The 20,630-nt window shown below is 54.3% G+C and overlaps 1 protein-coding gene across 3 annotated transcripts in view; it reads left to right on the top strand.

Moving 5' to 3' along the window:
- Positions 1–20,630, top strand: part of PLEKHG2 (pleckstrin homology and RhoGEF domain containing G2) — a 48,031-nt gene that overhangs the window by 16,570 nt on the left and 10,831 nt on the right. For 2 of the 3 annotated variants that reach the window (XM_053267967.1, XM_053267966.1), the window contains exons 3-14: positions 1,136–1,569; positions 4,485–4,585; positions 8,285–8,351; positions 9,220–9,266; positions 10,166–10,316; positions 11,525–11,656; positions 13,441–13,623; positions 15,533–15,625; positions 16,978–17,064; positions 18,485–18,518; positions 18,617–18,718; positions 20,013–20,114. In XM_053267967.1, coding sequence (XP_053123942.1) covers positions 1,136–1,569; positions 4,485–4,585; positions 8,285–8,351; positions 9,220–9,266; positions 10,166–10,316; positions 11,525–11,656; positions 13,441–13,623; positions 15,533–15,625; positions 16,978–17,064; positions 18,485–18,518; positions 18,617–18,718; positions 20,013–20,114 — 1,533 coding nt within the window. Of the gene's footprint in view, positions 1–1,135; positions 1,570–4,484; positions 4,586–8,284; positions 8,352–9,219; positions 9,267–10,130; positions 10,317–11,524; positions 11,657–13,440; positions 13,624–15,532; positions 15,626–16,977; positions 17,065–18,484; positions 18,519–18,616; positions 18,719–20,012; positions 20,115–20,630 lie in introns of those variants that run through there. The other variant, XM_053267968.1, reaches the window with a different exon arrangement.

The raw sequence follows: 20,630 nt of genomic DNA, 5'->3' as shown, positions 1-20,630 counted from the left end.
GCTTTAATTACTCGTCGAGTAATTAGTCCCGTAGCAGAAGGGCGTTCCGGAGATGGAAAGGAAATTTTTCGCCTTCATTTCCGGTTTCTGTTTAACCATTTCGTTTTTTCTCACCCACTTATTTTTAGGAAACAGCCTAGTTCTTGTTAAACCCCTTTTGCCCAGCTGCACGGAAACTTATTTCAGCCTGCACAAAAAGCCCCTGGTGCCTCTCTGCCTTGAAAGGAAGCTGGTGGAGACCGGTGGGCCCTATAAGCGGGGTTCCCAGATGTTGTTGACGACAACTCCCATAATCCCCAGCCAGAGGCCACTGCAGCTGGGGATGCTGGGAGGTGTAGTCAACGAGGTCTGGGAATCCCTGTCGGAGGGAACACTTGTCTGTAAGGGCCTCCCTCTTTAAGCAGAGACACGCAGGCTGACAGCTGGAGACCCTCGGGGACCGAGTATCTGCTTTGCATGCAGAAGGCGCCAAGTTCCGTCTCCGGCAGAATCTCCCAGTGGCGCAGGGAAACACCCCGGTTTGAAACCTTGGAGAGCTGCTCCCAGTCCGTCTATCCGGCACGGGATGGACCAATGGTCTGGCTTAACGTTGTGCAATACCCTCCTCTCTCCCCGGATTGTGGCGGTTTGCGTCCAGGAGGCCTCAGATCCTGCAGGTTCGGGCCCCATTCCCAAGTTTGCAGACGTCCAGCAGCTGCTGGTTTTTTGTCTGAGCCCCCTCTTCCCCCCCCCCCCCGCGAGCTGCAAAGCTTTAGATGTAGGACTGAGATGGGGGAGGGAGGGAGGGAGAGAGGTGGAGACCGGAGAAGGTGCACAGCCTTTTCTTCACACACTGCCTCCTCCCAGAATGCACCGCGCCCGGCAGAAACCACAGCTTCAAAAGGTGAGAAGAAGCCACAAAGGATGTTGGAGAGGCAGGCAGGCGGTTTTTAAGATCAGAAAGCAAGGGAGGGCGGAAGCAGAAGGCTTTGTGGGGGGCGGGCGGGGATCTAGCCACGGCCCCCATCCCTCCTGAACTGGCTCTTTGAATATGGACGTCAAGATGTGGGTCTGGTGGTGGGGGTCCTCTTTGGAGTGAGTAGGGGCCTTTTCTTTGCACAATCTGTGGGTCTCTAACTTCTGCCCCCCTCCCCAGCCACGCCCAGGCCCTCATCTGTCTCCTCCCTGGGTGGGATTGGCTCCAGCATGGCGTCCGACCCCATTCTGGGAAGCTGCACCTCTGTGAACACCGTGTGTTCGGACAGCGACCGCCCCGTCAGCCTCAGCTCCTCGGCCTCCTCGGCCTCCCTGCAGGACAGCCAGAGTGCCTTCAGCGGCGGCAGCGGACTGGGGAGTTGCCCGGCGTCCTGCCCGCACCAGAATGGCAGCGACATCAGCCTGGACCTCACCCCAGTGGCCTTTCTGGACGGGCCGGGGGAGGCCCCCCGGGGCTCCAAGCACTGCAGCTGGTCTCCGAGCCCGGGCCGCTCCAAAGAACGCCGGCTGAAGCTCTCGCATCTGGACCGGGTGGTGCTGGAGATCGTGGAGACGGAGCAGACCTATGTGAGGGACCTCCGGAGCATTGTGGAGGTAAGCGGCACGGGGCAGCACCAAGGGCGTCTGATGTGGCTTGTTCCTGCCTCTTGATCCTGCCGTTCCGCCGGGGATCTTGCTCATGTCCCTGTCGGCATCTGCGCTGCGGGCCTTGCCCAGTCGGCTTCCTGGCAAAGGGGGGTCCGAACCTGGTTTCTCCAGTCCAGCTCCGGCCTTCGGTTCACTAAGATCAGCTCTGGGGATGCTTCGTAAAGCAGCAAAGACTGGCGAAAGGCATTCTTTCTGCCCTTTCGGTCTCGGAAGCGCCAACCTCTGCAGTCGAAAGGCTTCTTGACTCCCCTCTGTTTGGGTGCCTGGCCCAGTGGAGCGTTGCTTTGGGTTTGCTTTTCAGCCCACTGCAGCGGCGTAATTTAACCGAGTGCGTCTCTCCTCTAATGTTTGAGCAGAGATGGCGAGAGAGCCCCTGCTTCTCCGTTCTCCATCCACGTGTGCGTTTTGCACAGTCCTTCACCGCGGGCCTGCTCATCGTGACCCAGCAACAGGTGCTGCCAGCCGCCAGGAAAGGGCTGTTGCTTTCACGAGCCACTTGCCGGCTTCCTGGAGGCAGCTGAGTGGCCGCTGCTGGCAGCCGGGTGCTGCATCGGTTGGGGTGCGGACGGGGCACGCTGTTGTTCAGGACTGCTAAATGGAACCTCACTGTCCTGAGGCAGTCTACCTCTTGAGTCCCAGTCACTGGGGGGTAGGGGTGGGGTGGACACACAGAACAGGATTGCTGCCGTCACGGCTGGCTCGAGTCAGGGGCTTCCCAGGTACGTCTCTCTGACCACTGTGGAGAGCAGGATGCTGGCCGAGATGGGCTCGCCTTGGCCGGATCCAGCAGGGCTTTCCGTTTGGGCCCTTAAGCAGGGTGCTGGCCCATGCGCTTTCCCCCAGAGACCTTTCCGTTTGGGCTGGCCTTCTTTCCCGTCGGTGTCAAGACCGTTCTGAAATGGATCCGTCCCGAGGTGGGGCTGGACCACGTGCTTTGCCTGGAGATGTAGATTTGGCTTTAAGCCAGCGACTCCTAAGCTTGGGTCTCCAGATGTGGTTGGGTTACATCTCCGATCGTCCCCGGCCTCAAGGCCTTCTGCGGCTGGGGGCGGTGGGAGTTGTCGTTCCCCCAAGATCTGGGTCCCCAAGTTTGCGAACCCGTGCTCTGGTCTGTCCTTTGCTCTATCCACTATACCCAACTCCCTCCCCAAGGCAAAAATAGAACTCTGGCAGGCTCTCGCGATAGCACTGAGTTCAGTTGACGTTTAGTCGACTCGAGGATGGAAGCAGCGATCAGAGACGGCCCTTTGCGGTTCCTCTCCCCCCCCCCACTGGGCCCCTTCCCCCAGCCCCTGCCTGTCTTACTGCTGGAATTTCTGGAATCCTCTCTGTGTCTCCTGGGACCACTGGAGGGGGAGAGCCCCGCAGACGGGGTCTGTCTGGCCCGAGGAACGGCATCTCTCTCTCTCTCTCTCTCCTGTTTCACAACGGCAAAAAGGAGCAGACCAGGCCGCCTCTTTCGCAGATGCATGTCCAAGGTACGCGGCTGTCCCAGTCACACGCTGCATTTTTCATACAGTGCCGGACTTCTACAGGGCTCTTTCCAGACCAGACCCTGCAACGGGGTCATGGCGGATCTCGGAAGTGTGCTTCCACGCTTCCTGTGCCGTGACACCGCAGTCCCGACGCGGACAGCAGGGTGCCGCTCACGTTTCTGATGCCTTGTTTCGGGTTTAATCGCTGCGATAGAGAGCTAGGACGTCGTATGTCCGGCGTAAGGAAGTTGCTGTTTTTTCGGGTGGTTAGTTTCCACGAGACGGCTCCTCCTGCTCGGCACTTTGCTGTTTGCGTTTCGAATGCGATTGGCCTGAACGGAGGCATTTTGCTGCTGTTGAGCAGCTAGTCTGGAAAGCGCCCAGGCGTGCTTTGGGGACATGACAGTCTCTCCGTTGTTATGTCTGCAAGCGTTCAGGGCAGGGGTCCCACGTGGTCCCACGCCTCTGACCCACCCACGCCTCTGAGCCTCACATCAACTTCGTGAAGGTACATAGGAAGCTGCCTGCTCCTGAGTTGAACCCTTGGTTCCGCCAGCTCACTCGTGTCTGCTCTTACTGGCAGCAGCGCTCCAGCGTTTCGGACAGGAATCCTTCCCTGCCCTGTCTGGAGGTGTTGCCAGGGGTTGAACCCAGGGCCTTCTGCATGCAGAGCAGATGCTCTAGCACAGCTCTATGGCCTCTGGTAGGTTGAGACTGTGAGATCCACAGTCACCCAGGCATTTTCGGCTGAATGGGGATTTGAACCCAGGCCTCCCAGGTCTTGCCCAACACTCTAACCATTATGCCACATGGCTGTCAATGCAGCACCCCTCTGCCGCAGAAACCACTGTTGTCCCCTTGCTAACGGGAACCATAGTAACTTCTGCCTCAAGCCTCCAGGAAGGCCCCAAGCAGGTCACAAAGACAAGAGCCCTCCCCTACTTTTTTGTCTCCCAGCACCTGGTAATTCAGGGTAGACTACCCCTGAACATGGAGGTTCGATTTAGCCATCATGACTGCACTGCGGCCATTGATAGACTTCTCTGCCTCAATGAAAATTAGTCTGATCCCTTTTATAAGAGCCATCTAAGGCTGGCGGCCAATCGCCCATCTGGTGGCAGTGGGTTCCGCAAGCTAATTGCGTGTCGTGAGAAAGACGGTGGTCTGCCTGCCTTATATGTTTCCTTATCCTCAGTCACCCTCTGAGTTCTAGTCTATATATGAGAGGCAGCACCGCATTTCTGTCCACACTTTCTCCGCTCTTGCTCTTAACAATGGACGGGAAGGAACCATGTCAGGGCAGGATCCTCTTTGTCGTGGTGGGGTGACCTGGTGTGTTCACCCTGAGGCGGCCGCCTTGCTGATCTCCCCCCTTCTCTGTTGCAGGATTACCTGGGCTGCATCATAGACTGTGGTCAGCTGCCACTGAGACCTGAACAGGTCAGCGCTTTGTTCTGCAATATCGAGGACATCTACGAGTTCAACAGGTGAGTCCTCTCACTTGCTCACACCTGGCCTGGGGGAAGGAAGGCGTAGGGGGCTCGGCGGAAGGGGTTTCGGAAATCAGGGTGGCCGGTCTGCAGCCCCGTCTGCTCTGAGCCTGCTGTGCTTTTACGGTTGTTATAAGTAGAGTTATATATACCGCTTTCCAGAGGGAAAGCAAAAGATTCTCAGAGCTGTTTATGTAGCAAAATAAAAAAATTTAAAAGGTGGTTCTCTGTCTCAGAGGCCTCACAATCTTCAAAATAAAAACCACAAAGGAAACCCAGCAGTGGTCACTGGAGGGGATGCTGTGCTGGGGTTGGATAGGGCCAGTTGCTCTCCCCCTGCTAAATACTTATTTATTGCATTTATATACCATCCTATCCACAGGCTCTGGGCAGTGCACAGCATGTACAAAAAACAAAAACAAACGGCTTAAAACAATATAAAACAAATTTAGAACAGTTCAGAACCATTTTAAACCAATGAAAAATATTTAAGACCAATTCAAAAACCTTGGAAGGCCAGGCCGAACAAATAAACTTTTAGAGCTCCTTGAAAATTAGTCTAATCCCTTTCTAAGAGCCATCTAAGGCTGGCGGCCAACCGCCCATCTTGTGGCAGTGAGTTCCGCAAGTTAATTGCATGTTGTGGGAAGATCGGTGGTCTCTCTTATATGTTTCCCCAGTCACCCCCTGTGTTGTAGTTTGCAGTGAAGCATTTCTGTCTGCACTTTCTCCACTCTTGTTCTTATCAATGGATGGGAAGAAACCATGTCAGGACAGGACAGGATCCTCTTATCAGAGAGGAACCCCTTTCAAAGGTGCCTCCTGGTGTGTGTGTGGGGGGGGTGTTGATCAGTGAATTGACTGAATCTGCATACATTTGCATGTGTGACTAAAATCATCGCTTTGAGGGAAACAAGCGTGAGTTTCCCTGGGGGTTTTTTTTTGAGGGCTCCTCTGTGGCACCTCCTGACTTGGGCTTCCCACTCTCAATTATGGCTTCAACTAACTAATGCCAGCTTCTTGTTTGCGTATGCCAATTAATGCTCGGACGGGCCAAGTGGCAGGCCTTCCTTTCACGGGAGCTCTGTCTCCAGGCCTGGCTGCTGCTCCAGGAGCTGGTTTTGCAGCCTTTCTTTGCATGGTGGGTGGGGGGACGAGGGGGTGGGGTGTCTCCGAAAGGAAATGCTTCTCCTCTTGGAATTTGCTGAGCCTGTAACTTGAGCGGGGTGAGGGGCTTGGAAGGGGGCGGGGCGTTTTGGAGGGATGGGGAAGGCGGAGGAACGTTCCCCTGAGCGAAGGGATCCTGGCGCGGTTGGGTTGGCCTTTGAGGAGAGGGGGAAACTGGCCCACGGTTTTCTCAAGAGAGAGGAGAAAACGGGGTGGGGGAGGGGGTGGGGGGGAAATCCCTTTGTTCTGCCTGTTCCAGACTTGACACAGGAAGTAGTAAATAAAGAGGGGTGAGAGAGAGAGAGTACTTCTGACCATGTCCAGAGTGCATTTCCACCCCCACTAGATTAATGGTCTGGATTCCTGGGCTCTGTCTTCAGCTTCACCCATTCATTCATTCATTCATTCATTCACTGTCCCTAGCCAGCCCAGCAGTCTCTGCTCTTTTCCAAGCAGGGACACCTTGGGGGCAAAAAAAAAAACCCCTTCCGCATGAGACCCAGGCTACTGACCTCTGCCCAGTCCTGCACTTTCCTCAGGGCTGGGAGGGCCCTCTGAGAGAGACGGAGGAGCCCTCCCTTAAGAGCTCTGCGGGGAAAGTCCTGGGCAGTCCGTGCACCCCTTCCAAGATGGGGTGGGGGCTCAAGAGGGCTCCCTTAAAGGAGGGCCCCCCCCTGCACTGTGCTGGACACAGCACTGCCTGCTGGGAATGTTCACTTCCACATGCTGCCAGGAGGGGAACTGTGCAGCGGATTCGGCTTGGGCCAAAACTTCACAACAAACAATTCATCAAGAGCCCCACTTGGGGTTGATGGGGGTGGTGGCTACCATTGACCCCCTTTCAGTGAAGAACACTGAGCTAGCCTGAGCTTGGTTTGGGTCAGCCCTGAAACCTTTTGTTGGATTCAGAAGGTGTGAAGGGTGCCTCTGAGCTTTTGCAAAGTGCTTTTCCTTTGTGGCTAAGAGAGGGCTACCGATGGCTCTCGTGTGTGTAGGATTAGGGAGAAGCCTTCCAGGTTAGTGAAGGTGGGGCCAACCAGAGTCTGGAACCCTAACGCTTGGGTCCTCAGATGACATTGGACTACAACTCCCATCATCCCCAGCCGCAAGGCCTTCTGTGGCTGGTGATGCTGGGAGTTGTAGTCCAGCAATATCGGGAGCCCCAAGCCAGGAACACCAGTATTCCGGTCACGCAAGTAAATCCACCCAGCAGTTTTACTAGCCCTGAACTATTTTGTACTGGCCTGTTGACCTCTATGAATCATCTGTGTCGTAATGCAAAAGGGGAGGAAAGGTGCTTGCTGTGCTTGCTTGTGGTCTGCAAGGGATTCTTCCTGGTGACAGGTGAACAGGCAGGTATCTGTTCACCCCCTGATGATCCCGCAGCGCCTTGTCCTTAACAAGCTGCGGGGCGGAGCGTCAAACGAGGCGCAGCTGCCTCTGTCTCCCATCCCGGCATTGGCAGGAGCCGCGCTGCCTGCAGGCTGGCCATTGGTCAGGTAGCCCGCACAGCTGTACCTGACGAATGGCCAGCCTGCAGGAAGTGCCGCACTCGGGAGCCAGGGGTGCAAACAGAGCAGCTTGGAGCAGCCAGGGGCAGCTGTGCCTCGTTTGCCGCCCCCCGGCTCATTAGGACGAGCCGCTGCTGCCGTGAGCTCATGAGCTGAAACGGTGCCCTCTGGCTCAGTTTGGCCGGGCAGGAAATGGGTCCACGGGCCGCCATTCAGAGGTTCCGAGCGGACACGTTTCCACCCGCAAATGGGAAAGCTGCACCTGTCGCTACTGGGGCTTTTTGCAGGGGGTTAAATTTCCGACACTTGTTGAGCCCTGGCAGTGGAGGAAGTCCCCTAGGAGTGGCAGTAGAGGATGGAGCTTCAGGGCCCGGCAGCAGCGAACACCGGCTTCTTGGGGCTGGCAGCCACCTCTGCGTTGCTCACCACCGGCCCTCCCTCCGTCCCTCCCTCCCCTGCTGCGTTTGCTTTTCCACGGCTTGGTCCTCCATGGACCAACCTGGCCTTCCATCTGGGTCTGTTTAAGCGCCAGAGCAAAAACCAGTGGGGGGGGGATGTGGGGGAGGCTGGAGGGAAAGTGGGGGCTGGTCTGTGCCCAGCGTGATCCCTCCTTCCAAGATGCAGCGCAGTTAACCCTTTAGGGCAGGCGCAGGCAGCGACATGCGGCTCCCCAAATGTTGCTGAACTACAACTCCCATCATCCCCAGCTGCAATAAATCCCCTCAGTAAATTTCGGGAAAGGACTCTCGCCCGCCCCATCCTGTCGAGAGGGGCCGCCACCGGAGCTAATAAAAACGAGAATCCTTCCGTCTTCCCGTCATGCTTTTGCCATAGGCTCAGAGTGCTGCACCTGCATGAGCGCAGTTGTCTTTACAACAGCCTTGCGAGGTAGGCCAGGACGGCTACATAGGCGATCCAGGGTTGGTAGATAGGGGGCCTGTGAAAGCGCTCTGCAAGCCGCCTTGGACACAACGTGATGTCTGTCGTCACAATGGTGCATTTCTCTCTCCCTGAACAGCGAGCTCCTAGAAGACATGGAGAGGGACCCCAGTGCTCGTGCGGTTGCAGAGTGCTTTGTTCAGAGGGTAAGGCTTTCTCTCCGTCGACTGTTCCTGCCATTTATACCTGTTCGCTCCACCCTGAGTGTTTGATTTCATCTGCATAAGATTGACTTCTTCATGTTCTAGCATCCCCGAGTCCAGGGTGGTCAAGCAAAAGCTCTCCAGCTGTTGCTGGACTACAACTCCCATCACCCCCGGCTGCAACGGATGATGGGAGTTGTAGTCCAGCAACAGCTGGAGAGTCTTCGCTTGACCACCCCTGCCACAGTATGTTTGGGAAAGTGTTCAGAAGCATAGTCTGGCTCTGGATACAGAGGCCAACTTGGATTTGCGATGGGAAGGAATCCTCTTTCTCTAGTACCTCCAGATCTTCACTGGCTTCCAGTTTGTTTCCAGTTCCAAGTGCTGGTTTTAAGCTAGAAAGACCTAACTGGTGTCTGACCAAGGAGTCCATTCTGGGTTTGGCCATCAAACCGGATATCTTTCCAAGGGGATTAGACGAATTCAGGAGAAGCAGCAGCCCGTCAACATCTGTTGGCCATGATGGAGCCTCCATGTGCCAAGGCAGTGTGCTGCTGAATACTAGTTGCTGAGGAGGCCAACACTGGGCAGGAGCTGCTGCTTCCATGCTCTGCTTGGGGGCTTACCAAAGGGTTTGTCCCTCAGTCGTTAAGAAGATGAGCTTTGCCCTGTAGAGTGAGCAGGGAGAGAACCAACCGCCCACCCCGGCTTCTCCTGGAACCAAGGTCCTGCTTGGCAGTGGAAACTGGAATGATCCACAATAATTGCCCGAGTATTAAGTCAAGCAACAGCACCACCTGCTGGCAGTCAGACAAATAAGACCTGTGTGCGCTTCAGTGCGCGTTTGATGCTGTTCCATTAACCCTTGCAGAGTGAAGAGTTTGACATCTACACCTTGTACTGCATGAACTACCCTAAGTAAGTATGGATTTCAGGCTCACGCCTGCTCAGCACACTTTCCAGGCCCTTCCGTCATTTCCACTAGAACTCCCCTGAATGGAGAATTCACCCCCAAACTGCCATTCTTCTTTCAAGCCCCTCTTCAAGAGTAACATAGGAAGCTGCCTTCTACCGAGTCAGACCCTTGGTCCATCTAGCTCAGTATTGTCTACACAGACTGGCAGCGGCTTCTCCAAGGTTGCAGGCAGCAGTCTCTCTCAGCCCTCTCTTGGAGATGCTGCCAGGGAGGGAACTTGGAACATGCAGATGCTCTTCCCAGATTGGCCCCATCTCCTAAGGGGAATATCTGACAGTGCTCACACATGTAGTCTCCCATTCAAATGCAAAACAGGGTGGATCCTTCTTAGCAGGGCTATACTCAGAAAGCTCTGGCAGGGTGCAGGGACTGGGGCTAATCAGCCGGTGCAGGACCCCTTCCAGTTAGTTTTAATGGGGGCTAAAAGAGCGGGGGGGCCCAGCCCTAACGACAGCCCTGCTGTTTCACAAAGGGGACAACTCCTGCTTGTGGCCACCAGACCAGCTCTCCTCCCTGCTGAAGCTACTCTTTCAGCAAAACCTTTCCAAAACTACCTTTCTGGCCCTGTAGTTTTAGGTTCAGTAACAAGAGGCTTTGGAACAACTCTGCACCTGTGTGATATTCAGGTGTTCTCCTTTGTTATTTTCATAAGGACTGGCAACATGCATATTTTCTCTTTAACATGAACCGGGGTGAAAGTCAAGGTGCTCTCAGCACAGCAAAAGCCTAGATGTGTAGGGCAGCGCTCTGCCTTCACTGCCGCTTCTTCCCCCCTTCTTTTCTCCCCCCTTCACTGTCTCTTGAAGAGAATAACCATCTCACCTCCCCACCCCACCTGCAGCTCCGTCTCTGTGCTGCGGGAATGCATGGAGAACGACTCGCTGGCCAGATTCTTCCGGGAGAGGCAAGCCACCCTCTCCCACTCGCTGCCCCTGGAGACGTATCTCCTGAAGCCCGTCCAGCGCATCCTGAAATACCATCTCCTGCTGCAGGTCAGCAGCCCCTCCATGGTTTCTGGGCCGGGTGGGCACGTTCCTGGTTGGGGGAGAGGCGGGGAGGGAGGGATGGGAAGGCCCAGGGGCAGTGCTGGGCGGCCAACGTGACTCTCTAGTTAGTGGGGGAGCGACTCGAAGCAGGAGTCGCCAAGTGGAGGCTTTTCGGCCGTTGCTGGAATACAACTGCGGTAAATTTATTGTGGCAGGGGATGATGGGAATTGTAGTCCAACGGCTACTGGAGAGTCTCCGCCCCTAAAGGATGCTTCTGCTGAGCTCTTCTGCAATCTCCTGGAAGTGGCATTAAAGCAGCAGCGCTTCATATAGGGCTGTGTGCGCCATGACGGTTGCAAAGCACCCATCCCCATGGGCAAGCGCCTGCGTATGTTTTCTCAGAAGACCGACCCATTCATCAAAGGGTCCTGCCTGGGGAATTAAATGCTTTCTCCTTGCCGCACCTTTGAGGCTCTCAGGGTTCCTTGTTCTGTTTTGTTTTCTTGTATGGTGAAATAGCCCCATAACAACATGTCTTTGGGCTCTATGGCCGTGGCTGACAGCCAGACTGTTGGGCAGCATCACCGCTTAAGAGCAACTTTCAATGGCACTTCTGTTGAGTAACATGGGAAGCTGCCAGATACTGAGTCAGACCATTGGCCTGTCTAGCTCAGTATTGTCTACCCAGACTGGCAGCAGCTTCTCCCAGGTTGTAGGCGGGAGTCTCTCTCTCAGCCCTATCTTGGAGATGCTGCCAGGGAGGGAACTGGGAACCTTCTTCTGCTCTTCCCAGAGCGGCTCCATCCCCTGAGGGGAATCTCTTACAGTCCTCACAGGTGGTCTCCCATTCACATGCAGCCAGGGCGGACCCTGCTTAGCTAAGGGGACAAGTCCTGCTTGCTTGCTACCACAAGGCCAGCTCTCCTTGCCACAGTCTATAAGCCTCTTTGGTTGAACTGTGGATCTACCAAACCACTTGACAATGGGCCTTTACCAGAAGCTGCTAGCCTGTTTTCAGACTCCTCCCTGCCCCCACCACCGCCAAGAGGACTAGAAGCACGGTACTGTTTAAACCAAACTGCAGTTTGTCAGAAGCTAGGGTATTTGTAGTTAGAAGCCTTGTAGTGTGATGCCAGTGCTGCAGATTTCTGTGCTGACTGAATATTATTTCCTCCACACACACCCCCAACCCACCTTCCCTCCATTCTGCTAGGAGCTAGCCAAGCACTATGACAAAAGCAGCCCTGGCTATGATGCTGTGGAAGAGGCTAGCATCACCATGACCGCTGTGGCTTGGTACATCAACGACATGAAGCGCAAGCAGGAACATGCCACTCGGCTGCAGGTACGAGGAGACTCAACGGCACCCTGAAATAAACCAGCAGGGGATTGTCCTAGTGAACTGGGGGCGGGGGGGCGGGGATAAAGGAGGCACAGCTTCCTCTGCTTCCCAGCAGCACCTCGGGCGGGGGCTCCTCTCTCCCCTGCCTTGGCTGAGAGTTGTACTGCCTGCAGGCTGGCCATGTGTCAGGTAAAGTGCACAGCTCTACCTGACAGATGGCCAGCCTGCAGGCAGCGCAGGTCTCAGTTGGGGCGGGAGAGAGAGGAGGAACCCAAGCTGCCTCCTTGGGCACCCTGCTGGTTCGCTAGGATGAGCCCCTACGGAAAGAAACGGAAGATTCAGCACTCCGGCCAGACACATTCTGCACCCTTGGCCTAAATTTGATTGGTTGATTGATTGTTAAATTCTCTGTCCTCTGTAAATGTAGGTAAATGTATATCTGTGTTACTGCTGCTAGTCACGGGTGTGCCACGATCACTTGGAACTGTCTTCAAAGCAATCTGTCTTCAGAGGTACCCCCAGCTGTTGCCCCCAGGAAGCAATGCTTGAATGTGTTGCTCACATTCAAACTTGACGGCTAGAAACTTATTTGTCTCATTTTGAGAGAGAGAGAGAGGAGATTTTGCCAGACCAAGATGCTGAATTTTGCATCCTAGTCAGGAGGTGGATCCACAAAGCTTTGGAATTCATTTGGAGCTGCATTTCACACTCAGCCACTGAACATCTGCTTGGATAAAAATCATCACTGCTCTGTTTTTGGGGAAAGCATTCAAGTTCGGGGTTTTTAAACATCTTGGCGGGTCTCCAAGAGCAGAGGATGGATTTATGATGCTCATTGTCCTCCTCGGTTATTTCTTCTCAATGCTCCATCCTGCTGCTGAGATGCTCACCCTGCCATTCCAAAAGAGCACACGGAGAGGAGAAGACCGTTGCTTGGTGTCTCTTTTGAAGGTGGCGTTTAATGTTTGGCGGTTCTGAGACCTGAGCTGCAGCTCTGAGCACATGTTAATGCTGGAAAGCAGGGCTGCACAACGGCAGACGGCCCAGCTTTGAAAAGTCAGGGGTGGCCCCTCCAAGCATGGTGATGCCAAAGGCATGTTGAAGCGAGAGGAACCTTTCCTTGCTGTCTAAGGGCCAACAAGCAGGGGGCCAGCCAGATCTGCTGGAGCAAGGCGCTACAACCACCACTGTTTATATTCCGCTTTTCAACACAAGTGTCCAAAGCGGTTTACACAGAGAAATAATAAATAAATAAATTTTTAAATGGGTCCCTGTCCCGAGGTGCTCACAATCTAACAAGAAAGACAAGAGAGACACCAGCAGCAACAGTCACTGGAGAGATGCTGTGCTGGGGGGTGGAGAGGGCCAGTTACTCTCCCCCTGCTCAATAAAGAGGATCACCATCTTAAAAAGGTGCCTCTTTGCCCAGTGAGCAGGGGTTGAATTCTGCAGCCCAGCGGAGAAGTCCCTCTCCCGCATGCCCATCAACACGGGCCCTTGTTCTCACCTAGAGCAAATGTTGGCCTACATCTCCCACCATCCCTGACTATTGGCCACTGTGACTGGGGATGATGGGAGTTGTAGTCCAGCCAAAGCTGGAGAGCCGGAGTGGTGCCAGCCTGACCCCCCTGGAGCCTTCGATCGCCAGAGACTGCTGGACAATCCAGCCCTTCCCCAATGGCCTGGGTGCAAGGAGGCTCCGGTGGAGCAGCTCTCGCTCTCCCGCTTCTGAGCGCCAGTTGGTCCCCAGCCTGCCCTCACCTCTGCACCCTCTCTGTCCTTTTCAGGAGATCCAGGAGCGGCTGGTGGGATGGGCCGGGCCGGAACTGGGGGCTTTTGGGGAGCTGGTCCTGGAAGGGCAGTTCCGGGCGCCCCGAGCCCGCAAGGAGCGCGTCTTCTTCCTCCTCAGCAAGGTGGTCCTGATTGCCAAGCGGCGCGGGGAGGCCTTCGTCTACAAGAGCCACATCTTCGTAAGCGGGGCTGGGTGCAGGAGGGGGGCCTGGGAGGAGCACACAGAAGCCCCACTTGTGAGGGGGCAGGGCCAGGTTTTGTGGCCTGTCCTTGGAGTGGGGGGCTGCTGCCTCCTTGCCCTTGAGGGCTTGCCCATGCCGTGCCCAGGAGCTGGGAGCCGTCAGGGTGCTCCAGTTCTGTTCCTGTTCGGGAGTGCACCAGGGCAGTGGTCATTCCTGCATTGGCTGCCCAGCCGGGTACCTCTGCTGAGTTCTGTGGGAAAGATTTGATGGGAATCTTAGGGCAAGGGTTCCCAACCTTGGGCCTCCCGATGCTCTTGGACTACAACTCCCATCATCCCCGGTGGCCAAAGGGGATCCAGACGGAGTTGGGAAACCCTGCCCTAGGGTGGCCTTAGCTGTGTGTGGCAAAGGTTTTGTCTGTGGCAGTGAATATGGGGAGCAGTTGTTGGGTTGGCCTTGAAAGGTTGGTTGGTGGTGCTTTGGCCCATTCGCATGTTCTGTTCATCCCTTGTACAAGGGGTGTACTGTACTGTATACAGGTACAGACATTCACCTATTATGTTGAACACAGGTACAGCAGTAGGCTTCCTGTCTGTCGCCTGCATTTGAAGGGCCTGTATCCAGGTTCACTTTTAAAAAGAACATGGGTACAGTCATTCACACAAACACATGCATGCATGTATAGGCCGACATCTGTACACCCGTACAGCATACCGTAATGTCTGAATCGGGCTCTTGGGGGGGTAGTTTAGGATCTTGTTGCTTTTCCTTGATTCCTTGTCTTCTATTAGACATTGGGGGGGCGGGGGCGGTTTGACTTAATCGGAGTGATTGGACCTTCTTTTAATTCTGTTTTGGAGTCCATTGACCATCATCAAAAGTAAATTAAGACAGTCTGTGGTTGTAGAACCAACAGCGAATGAAGCTGTAGGTTTCCAAGTGAATTCTATAGTGTAGCTCTCATAAATCTCACACACGAGCCCCCCAGGACAAATCCACCCCCACCCCCATATAGGGGACTTTCAGATCAAGTGTATATTTTGTTAAGAGTCCTCTAGAGCACTCTAGGAACTGCATAAGCTAACACGGTCCAGAGCCTCAAAAAGCAGGATTAGATCTGGGGAAGGGCTCTGGGTTCCAGTCCTACCTCTGTTATGGACTCTGTATGCCCCCTTGGGCAAGTGTCAGTCCCGCCCGATCCCCCCTGTACAAGGGTAACGAGTGTTACGTAAGGCTGAAGGCAGATTTGAATATAAAAAGGGTCATGCAGGACTGAAGACCAACGTAAAATTAAAAAAAGCGCTCTGTCATGGTGGAGACAGGCATGATACAAAAAGGGACCTCACTGTGTGTCTCCGAGCCGTGGGGTGTCGCCAGCTTGCCCCTCCCGTGGTTTCAGGCAGGCTCTTGTCCTTTAGAGAGCTCAACCCTGCTGAGGAGAAGTGTGTTTGGGCTGAATGCTTCAAGAGCAGCCCCACGGCTCTAAAGAGCTGACCTCTGTCTGCTCCCATAGGAACAGAGGAAGCGGCCATAGACTGAGTCAGACCCTCGCTCCATCTAGCTCAGTATTGTTTGCACAGACTGGCAGCGGCTTCTCCAAGGTTGCAGGCAGGAATCTCTCCCAGCCCTATCTTGGAGATGCCGCTAGGGAGGGAACTTGGGACCTTCTTCTGCTCTTCCCAGAGCGGCCCCATCATCCCCTACTAAGGGGAATCTCTTCCAGTGCTGCTCACACTTCTAGTTTCCCCTTCATATGCAAGCAGGGCAGACCCTGCTTAGCTCAGGGGCCCAGTCCTGCTTGCTGCTACCAGCCCAGCTCTCCTCCCGCGGGATGAATAGCCGCCAAAGCGCTGGGGCCGAGGAGATGCTGACCTTCCCTCCTCTTCTTCTTGCCCTGGCAAATCAGTGCTGCAACCTGGCCCTGCAGGAGAATACCAAGGACCCCATGAGCTTCAAGATCTCCGACCTGTCCATCCCCAAGCAGCAGCACGTTGTCCAGGTGAGCCCCTCTGCCCCACTGGGCTCCAAATGGGGCTGGGTGTGTGTGTGTGTAAATCTTGTTAAGTTCTGGAGAAATTTTAAGCCAATAGGAAGTGCTGAGCAGCAGGCTGGGAAGATGTTAGAGCCGCCCCTGGTTTGCCAGGGCAAGGTGGGACGGAGTGTTCAGGTTCTTCCAAACGGGATTTGTTTGCAAGCAACAACTTCAGATGGGTCTGTCTGTCTTATTTGTAAACCGCCTAATGTATAAATCGCCAGTGGTGTGCATTGTTCAAAAATACAGCATAAGTAAAAACACCACCCTAAAAATGATATCGTTTAAAAAATAATGATGAAAAGCCTAAGAGAACAGGTGCATCGTAAGGGTGGTTTTTGTTTTTTGTTTGTTTGTTCTTTAAAGGCAGCCAGACATTGAGAAGCTCTGGTTTTGACCCAGAGTGCATTCCAATATCCTTGGGCAAGCCCAGCCCTCTGTTGTTGGTGGCGGGGTTTGTGACCGAGAAGGCCTGCTCTTAAATACCCTTGGATTTAATTCCTGAAGATTTGCCTTGTTTGTTTAAACAGTATTCATAGTGAGAGATGCTGATAGGGTTATAGGGTTTCGGGTAACTGGGGCGTTGGATTATTGAATATGTAAGACTTGGTTGCCTCTTTCTGCCCTCCGTCATGACCTCTGGTTTGCAGCTCAGCCCTGTATAGGTTTACTCAGAAGCAAGTCCAGCTGAGTGCAGTGAGGCTCACTCCCCAGAAAGAGTGCATGGAACTGCAGCCTCCTGTGCATAGTGTGGACACAGTGGGACTTACTTCTGAGTAAACATGTCTAGGATCTAGTTGTATATGTATTGCAATTAGGTTAACAATAAAAATTTGGAAAGAAAAGGCAGTGGGGGCGGGTGAGGAGAGTCCCTGGCTGCCCTTTTGACAGCTCATGAATCTCTGCAGATGCCCGCCTTGGCTTTAGAAATGGACCCACCTTCTTTTCTGACCCCTTCCCATGCTCTGCTCTCGCTCCCTGTTTTTGCCCAATTCTCAGCAGTAGGAGCCCAACTGTACCCCAAATCCTGCAGGAAACAAAGAATAGCAAGCAAGATGTACATTTTATTTTTAAATGGCTGCTTCCCTCTGGCTCGTATAATCGCAGAGCTTTTTGAAAAAGGCACACCCACCACTTCTGCACAATTAGCCAACAACCTGCATGATATGTAAAACAGCCTGTCCAGGCTTGGGAGCTGGAATATGTCAAGCCCACAGCAGAGTTCTTGGATGTGGCGCTGGGGAATCGCCACGCGAAATGTGCCGAGGCTGCGGTGCTGTGGAAATCCACCCCAATGCTTGCTGCTGTCTCTGCTACAGGTGAGAAACCAGGAAGAGAAACGGCTGTGGATCCATTACCTGAAGCGTTTAATAGTGGAGAATCACCCGGCATCCATCCCTCAGAAGGTAAGAGGGGTTTCAGAAACATCTGTTCTTGCCTGCTGGTTGGAATCTTCTAGGATCCTGGGGAAGTAACTGGTCAGCTCAGAGCAGGGTTGAGATCATCACCTTTACTAAGCAGGGTCTGCCTTGGTTTGCATTTGCATGGGAGACTACATGCATGAGCACTGTAAGCAATGACGAATTAACGCATAGGCAAAGTAGGCACTTGCCTACGGCAGCAAATTTTGAGGAGCAGCAAATTTGCCTATGCGTTAATCTGCCACTTGTGGGGGTGGGGAAAAATTAAATCTACTTTTAAAACTTTTTAAACTGCCACTGCATGGCAGCAGCAAGAGCTCCTAGTGGGCCCACCTGCCTCTCAAATCATGGCAGTCGGGCCATTTTCAGCCCATTTCGGGCCTTGCACATGTGTGCACACACAGAAGGTTCCAAGTTCCCTCCCTGGCAGCATCTCCAGATAGAGCTGAGAGAGATTCCTGCCTGGAACCTGGGAGAAGCCGCTGCCAGTCTGGGTAGACAGTACTGAGCTAGATGGACCGATAGTCTGACTTGGTATAAAGCAAGTCATAAAGCTGAAAACATGCTTTGCATGGAGGAAGCCCCAGCTTTGATAGCTCCTCTCTTCACTTAAAAGAATTTCAGGTAGCAGATGGCAGTAAAGGGCTCTCCTGCCTGAGTACTAGGAGAAATGCTGCCTGTCAGAGTGGGCAACATTTTTTTCTTAATTTTATTTATTTTATTGTATTTTATTTTATTTCTCAAATTTGTACACCGCCCCAAACTTTTGTCTCTGGGCACTTAACAGCAGCATAAAACAAGTTAAAAACATATACAAAAAAACTTTAAAAAATTTAACAATTTAAAAATAAACCAGAGATTAAAACCTAAAGAAAAATTTAGGAAACTGAGAAAGCTTGGGCGAAATAAGATGGGTTTTCAGGTGTTTTTTTCAAATTGCCAGAGATGGGGAGGATCGTTGGCCTGGGTCGGGGTGGCCCACGGTACGGTGGTGCCCCAGGCGAGGTGTGAAATGCGGCCTTGCCCCATGACCTTGAGCGGGGAGAGGTCAGGCAGCCCCTTCCAGAACCCAGCCTGGCCAGTGTCTGCGGAGCTTGCCGGCAGCCACCTCTCCTCCCCTCCTGCTCCTTGCAGGCTTTCTGAGGAAAGGTGTTTGGTGCAGCGCTTGCCAGGGTCAGAGGGGTTCCAACTCTGCCTGCTGCAGGGGTGAGGCTGGGGGTGTCTTGCCTCCCTGCTGGCCACCCAAGATCCTGCTGCCCGAGGCAGCCCCTCGCCTTGCCTGGTGAAAGGGCCGCCCCCGGCCTAGCGGCCCCCCTCCGTCCACAGCCGGTTCTCCTCCTCCGCAGGCATGGGAGTCTGCTCCCAGCAGTGCCTGACCCTCCTCCTCCCTTGCTTTTTGTGACAGGCGAAGCAAGTCCTGCTGGAGAACAGCTTCCAGAGTAAGTGTCCGCCTCTGCCCCTCCCCACCGGCGCTCCCCTTGCAGGCGGGCCAGAGGGTCCCGCCATTCCTCACACTGGGCTTTGCTGCTCCCTGCAGGTCCCCCAGAAGCCGTCTTCAGCTCGGAGTCCCCGAAGAAGCCCCTGCCCTCTCCGTGGCTGGATGAGCCCAGAGGGTGTGCCCGCGGGAGGCGGCAGTCGGGTAAGGGAGGGCCGGGCAGTCCCGAGGGCTGCGTGCAGCAGAAGCAGCTTGGATGGCTTCTTTCTTCAAGCTTTTTTTAAACCCTGCTTACAAGGCTCCCAGAGCACCTTAGGGAGAACTAGGAAAGAACGAGGCCCCTGCAAACTAGGAAAGGTGTTCTGCCTTGATGGGTTCCTCCTCCTCCTCCGGGTCCCCTGCCAGGCAGCTAGTGGCTCTGCAAGCCCCTGGGAGGGGAAGGGGGCCCCCTCCCATCTGGAGGAGCAGCAGCAAGGGGTGGAGGTGGCAAGGGGGCGGCTCTGCTCCTTCTCCTGGGCGCTTTCCAGATCACACCCTACCACAGGGTCACTACGGATCTCCTCCCAAGTGTGCTTCCGGACTTCCTGTGTTGTGACACGGCAATCCCTGCGCTGACAAAAAAGGTGCCGCCCACATTTCGGATGCCTTCCATGCTTCGGGTGTTATCTTTGCATTTTAGTCCTACAACGTTGCAAGTGCGTGGCAGGAAAATAGCTCGGTTTCCCCGTTGCAGGGGTTTGAGATTCTGGGGATCGTTTTCAATACGATCCTGCCAAGCCAAAGCCTTTGACCCCTCTTGTAGCATGTAATCTGGAAAGCGCCCTCCTGATTGCCACATGACGTTCTGGCAGCTTTAAAGGCTTTTAAAATGGACCAAGCAATCTTGGGAAGAGAGAGGCCTCGTAATGGTTGTTAGTTATGATAGCAGAAGGAAACCCCTTCATTCAGAGGCAGTCTCCCTCTGAGTAGCAGAGGAGAGCTGGTCAGGTGGTAGCAAGCATGACTTGTCCCCTTTGCTAAGCAGAGTGGTTTGCATTTGAATGGGAGACTTGATGTGTGAGCACTGCAAGATATTCCCCTGAGGGGATAATGGGGCCACTCTGGGAAGAGCATCAGAAGGTTCCCAGTTCCCTCCCTGGCAGCATCTCCACGACTGGGCTGAGAGAGACTCCTGCCTGCAACCTGGGAGAAGCCGCTGCCAGTCTGAAGGCAATACTGAGCTAAATGAACCAGTGGTCTGACTCAGTAGAAGGCAGCTTCTTCTGTTCGTCTCTGTCCTCACGGGGAAGGGGGAGAATTAGGGTAGCCATCAGGCCCTGCTGGTGGCCCGTCCTGCATGACCAGGAAATGTCCGCGTCTGGCTGGTTTTCTGTGTTAAGAGACAACATTTCTGAGATGGATTTAAAGGGTGGCAGCTAAGCCCCAGGCCAAGGGGTGGGGGCGGTCAAGGGGGATCTGGGCTAGGCAGCCCTTGCGATTTTCGTCTTTCCGCTTCCAGAGCCTCCAGAGTGCATGTATAGCCCTGAGAGGATCCGGCGCAGCTGCCCCATCTTGCTGCTGGAGAAGAGCGGTTCCTATCGCCGTGGTCGCAGGCAGTCTGGTGAGGACATGCTGGAAGCCCCGGGGAGGGTGTGGAGGAGCGGGACCTCTGTCTGGAGGAGGGCTGCCAACTTCTGCATGCTGTGGCTGAAGTTCTCCTGCATTTTGCAAAGGGCTTTGGACATTCCACGGAGTGACACTAGGGGGCAGTGTCTGATAAGGAAACGGGTGCTCCCTGTGGGAGATGGGGAATTATGTAGGTCAGCGGCTCTTTTCCCTACCCAAAAGAGGATTCATTGCCACAAGAGACGCTGTAGGCCAGTAGCGTAAATGGCTTTTTCTAATGGATTGGGAAAAAGCTTGGAAGAGGATAGGCCTATCCGTGACTATTGGCATTGATAGCTGAAGGAAACCTCCATGCTCAGAGGCAGTCTACCTCTAGTTATCAAATGATGGGGTGACAAAGAAGAGGGAGACACTTTACTGCTTGTGGTATGCTCATCCCATAAGAACAGCCCTGCTGGATCAGGCCCAGGGCCCATCTAGTCCAGCGTCCTGTTTCGCACAGTGGCCCACC

This window comes from Hemicordylus capensis, chromosome 7 (assembly GCF_027244095.1).
Source record: "Hemicordylus capensis ecotype Gifberg chromosome 7, rHemCap1.1.pri, whole genome shotgun sequence".
Taxonomy (NCBI): domain Eukaryota; kingdom Metazoa; phylum Chordata; class Lepidosauria; order Squamata; family Cordylidae; genus Hemicordylus; species Hemicordylus capensis.
This window is presented reverse-complemented; position numbering and strand designations above follow the sequence as displayed.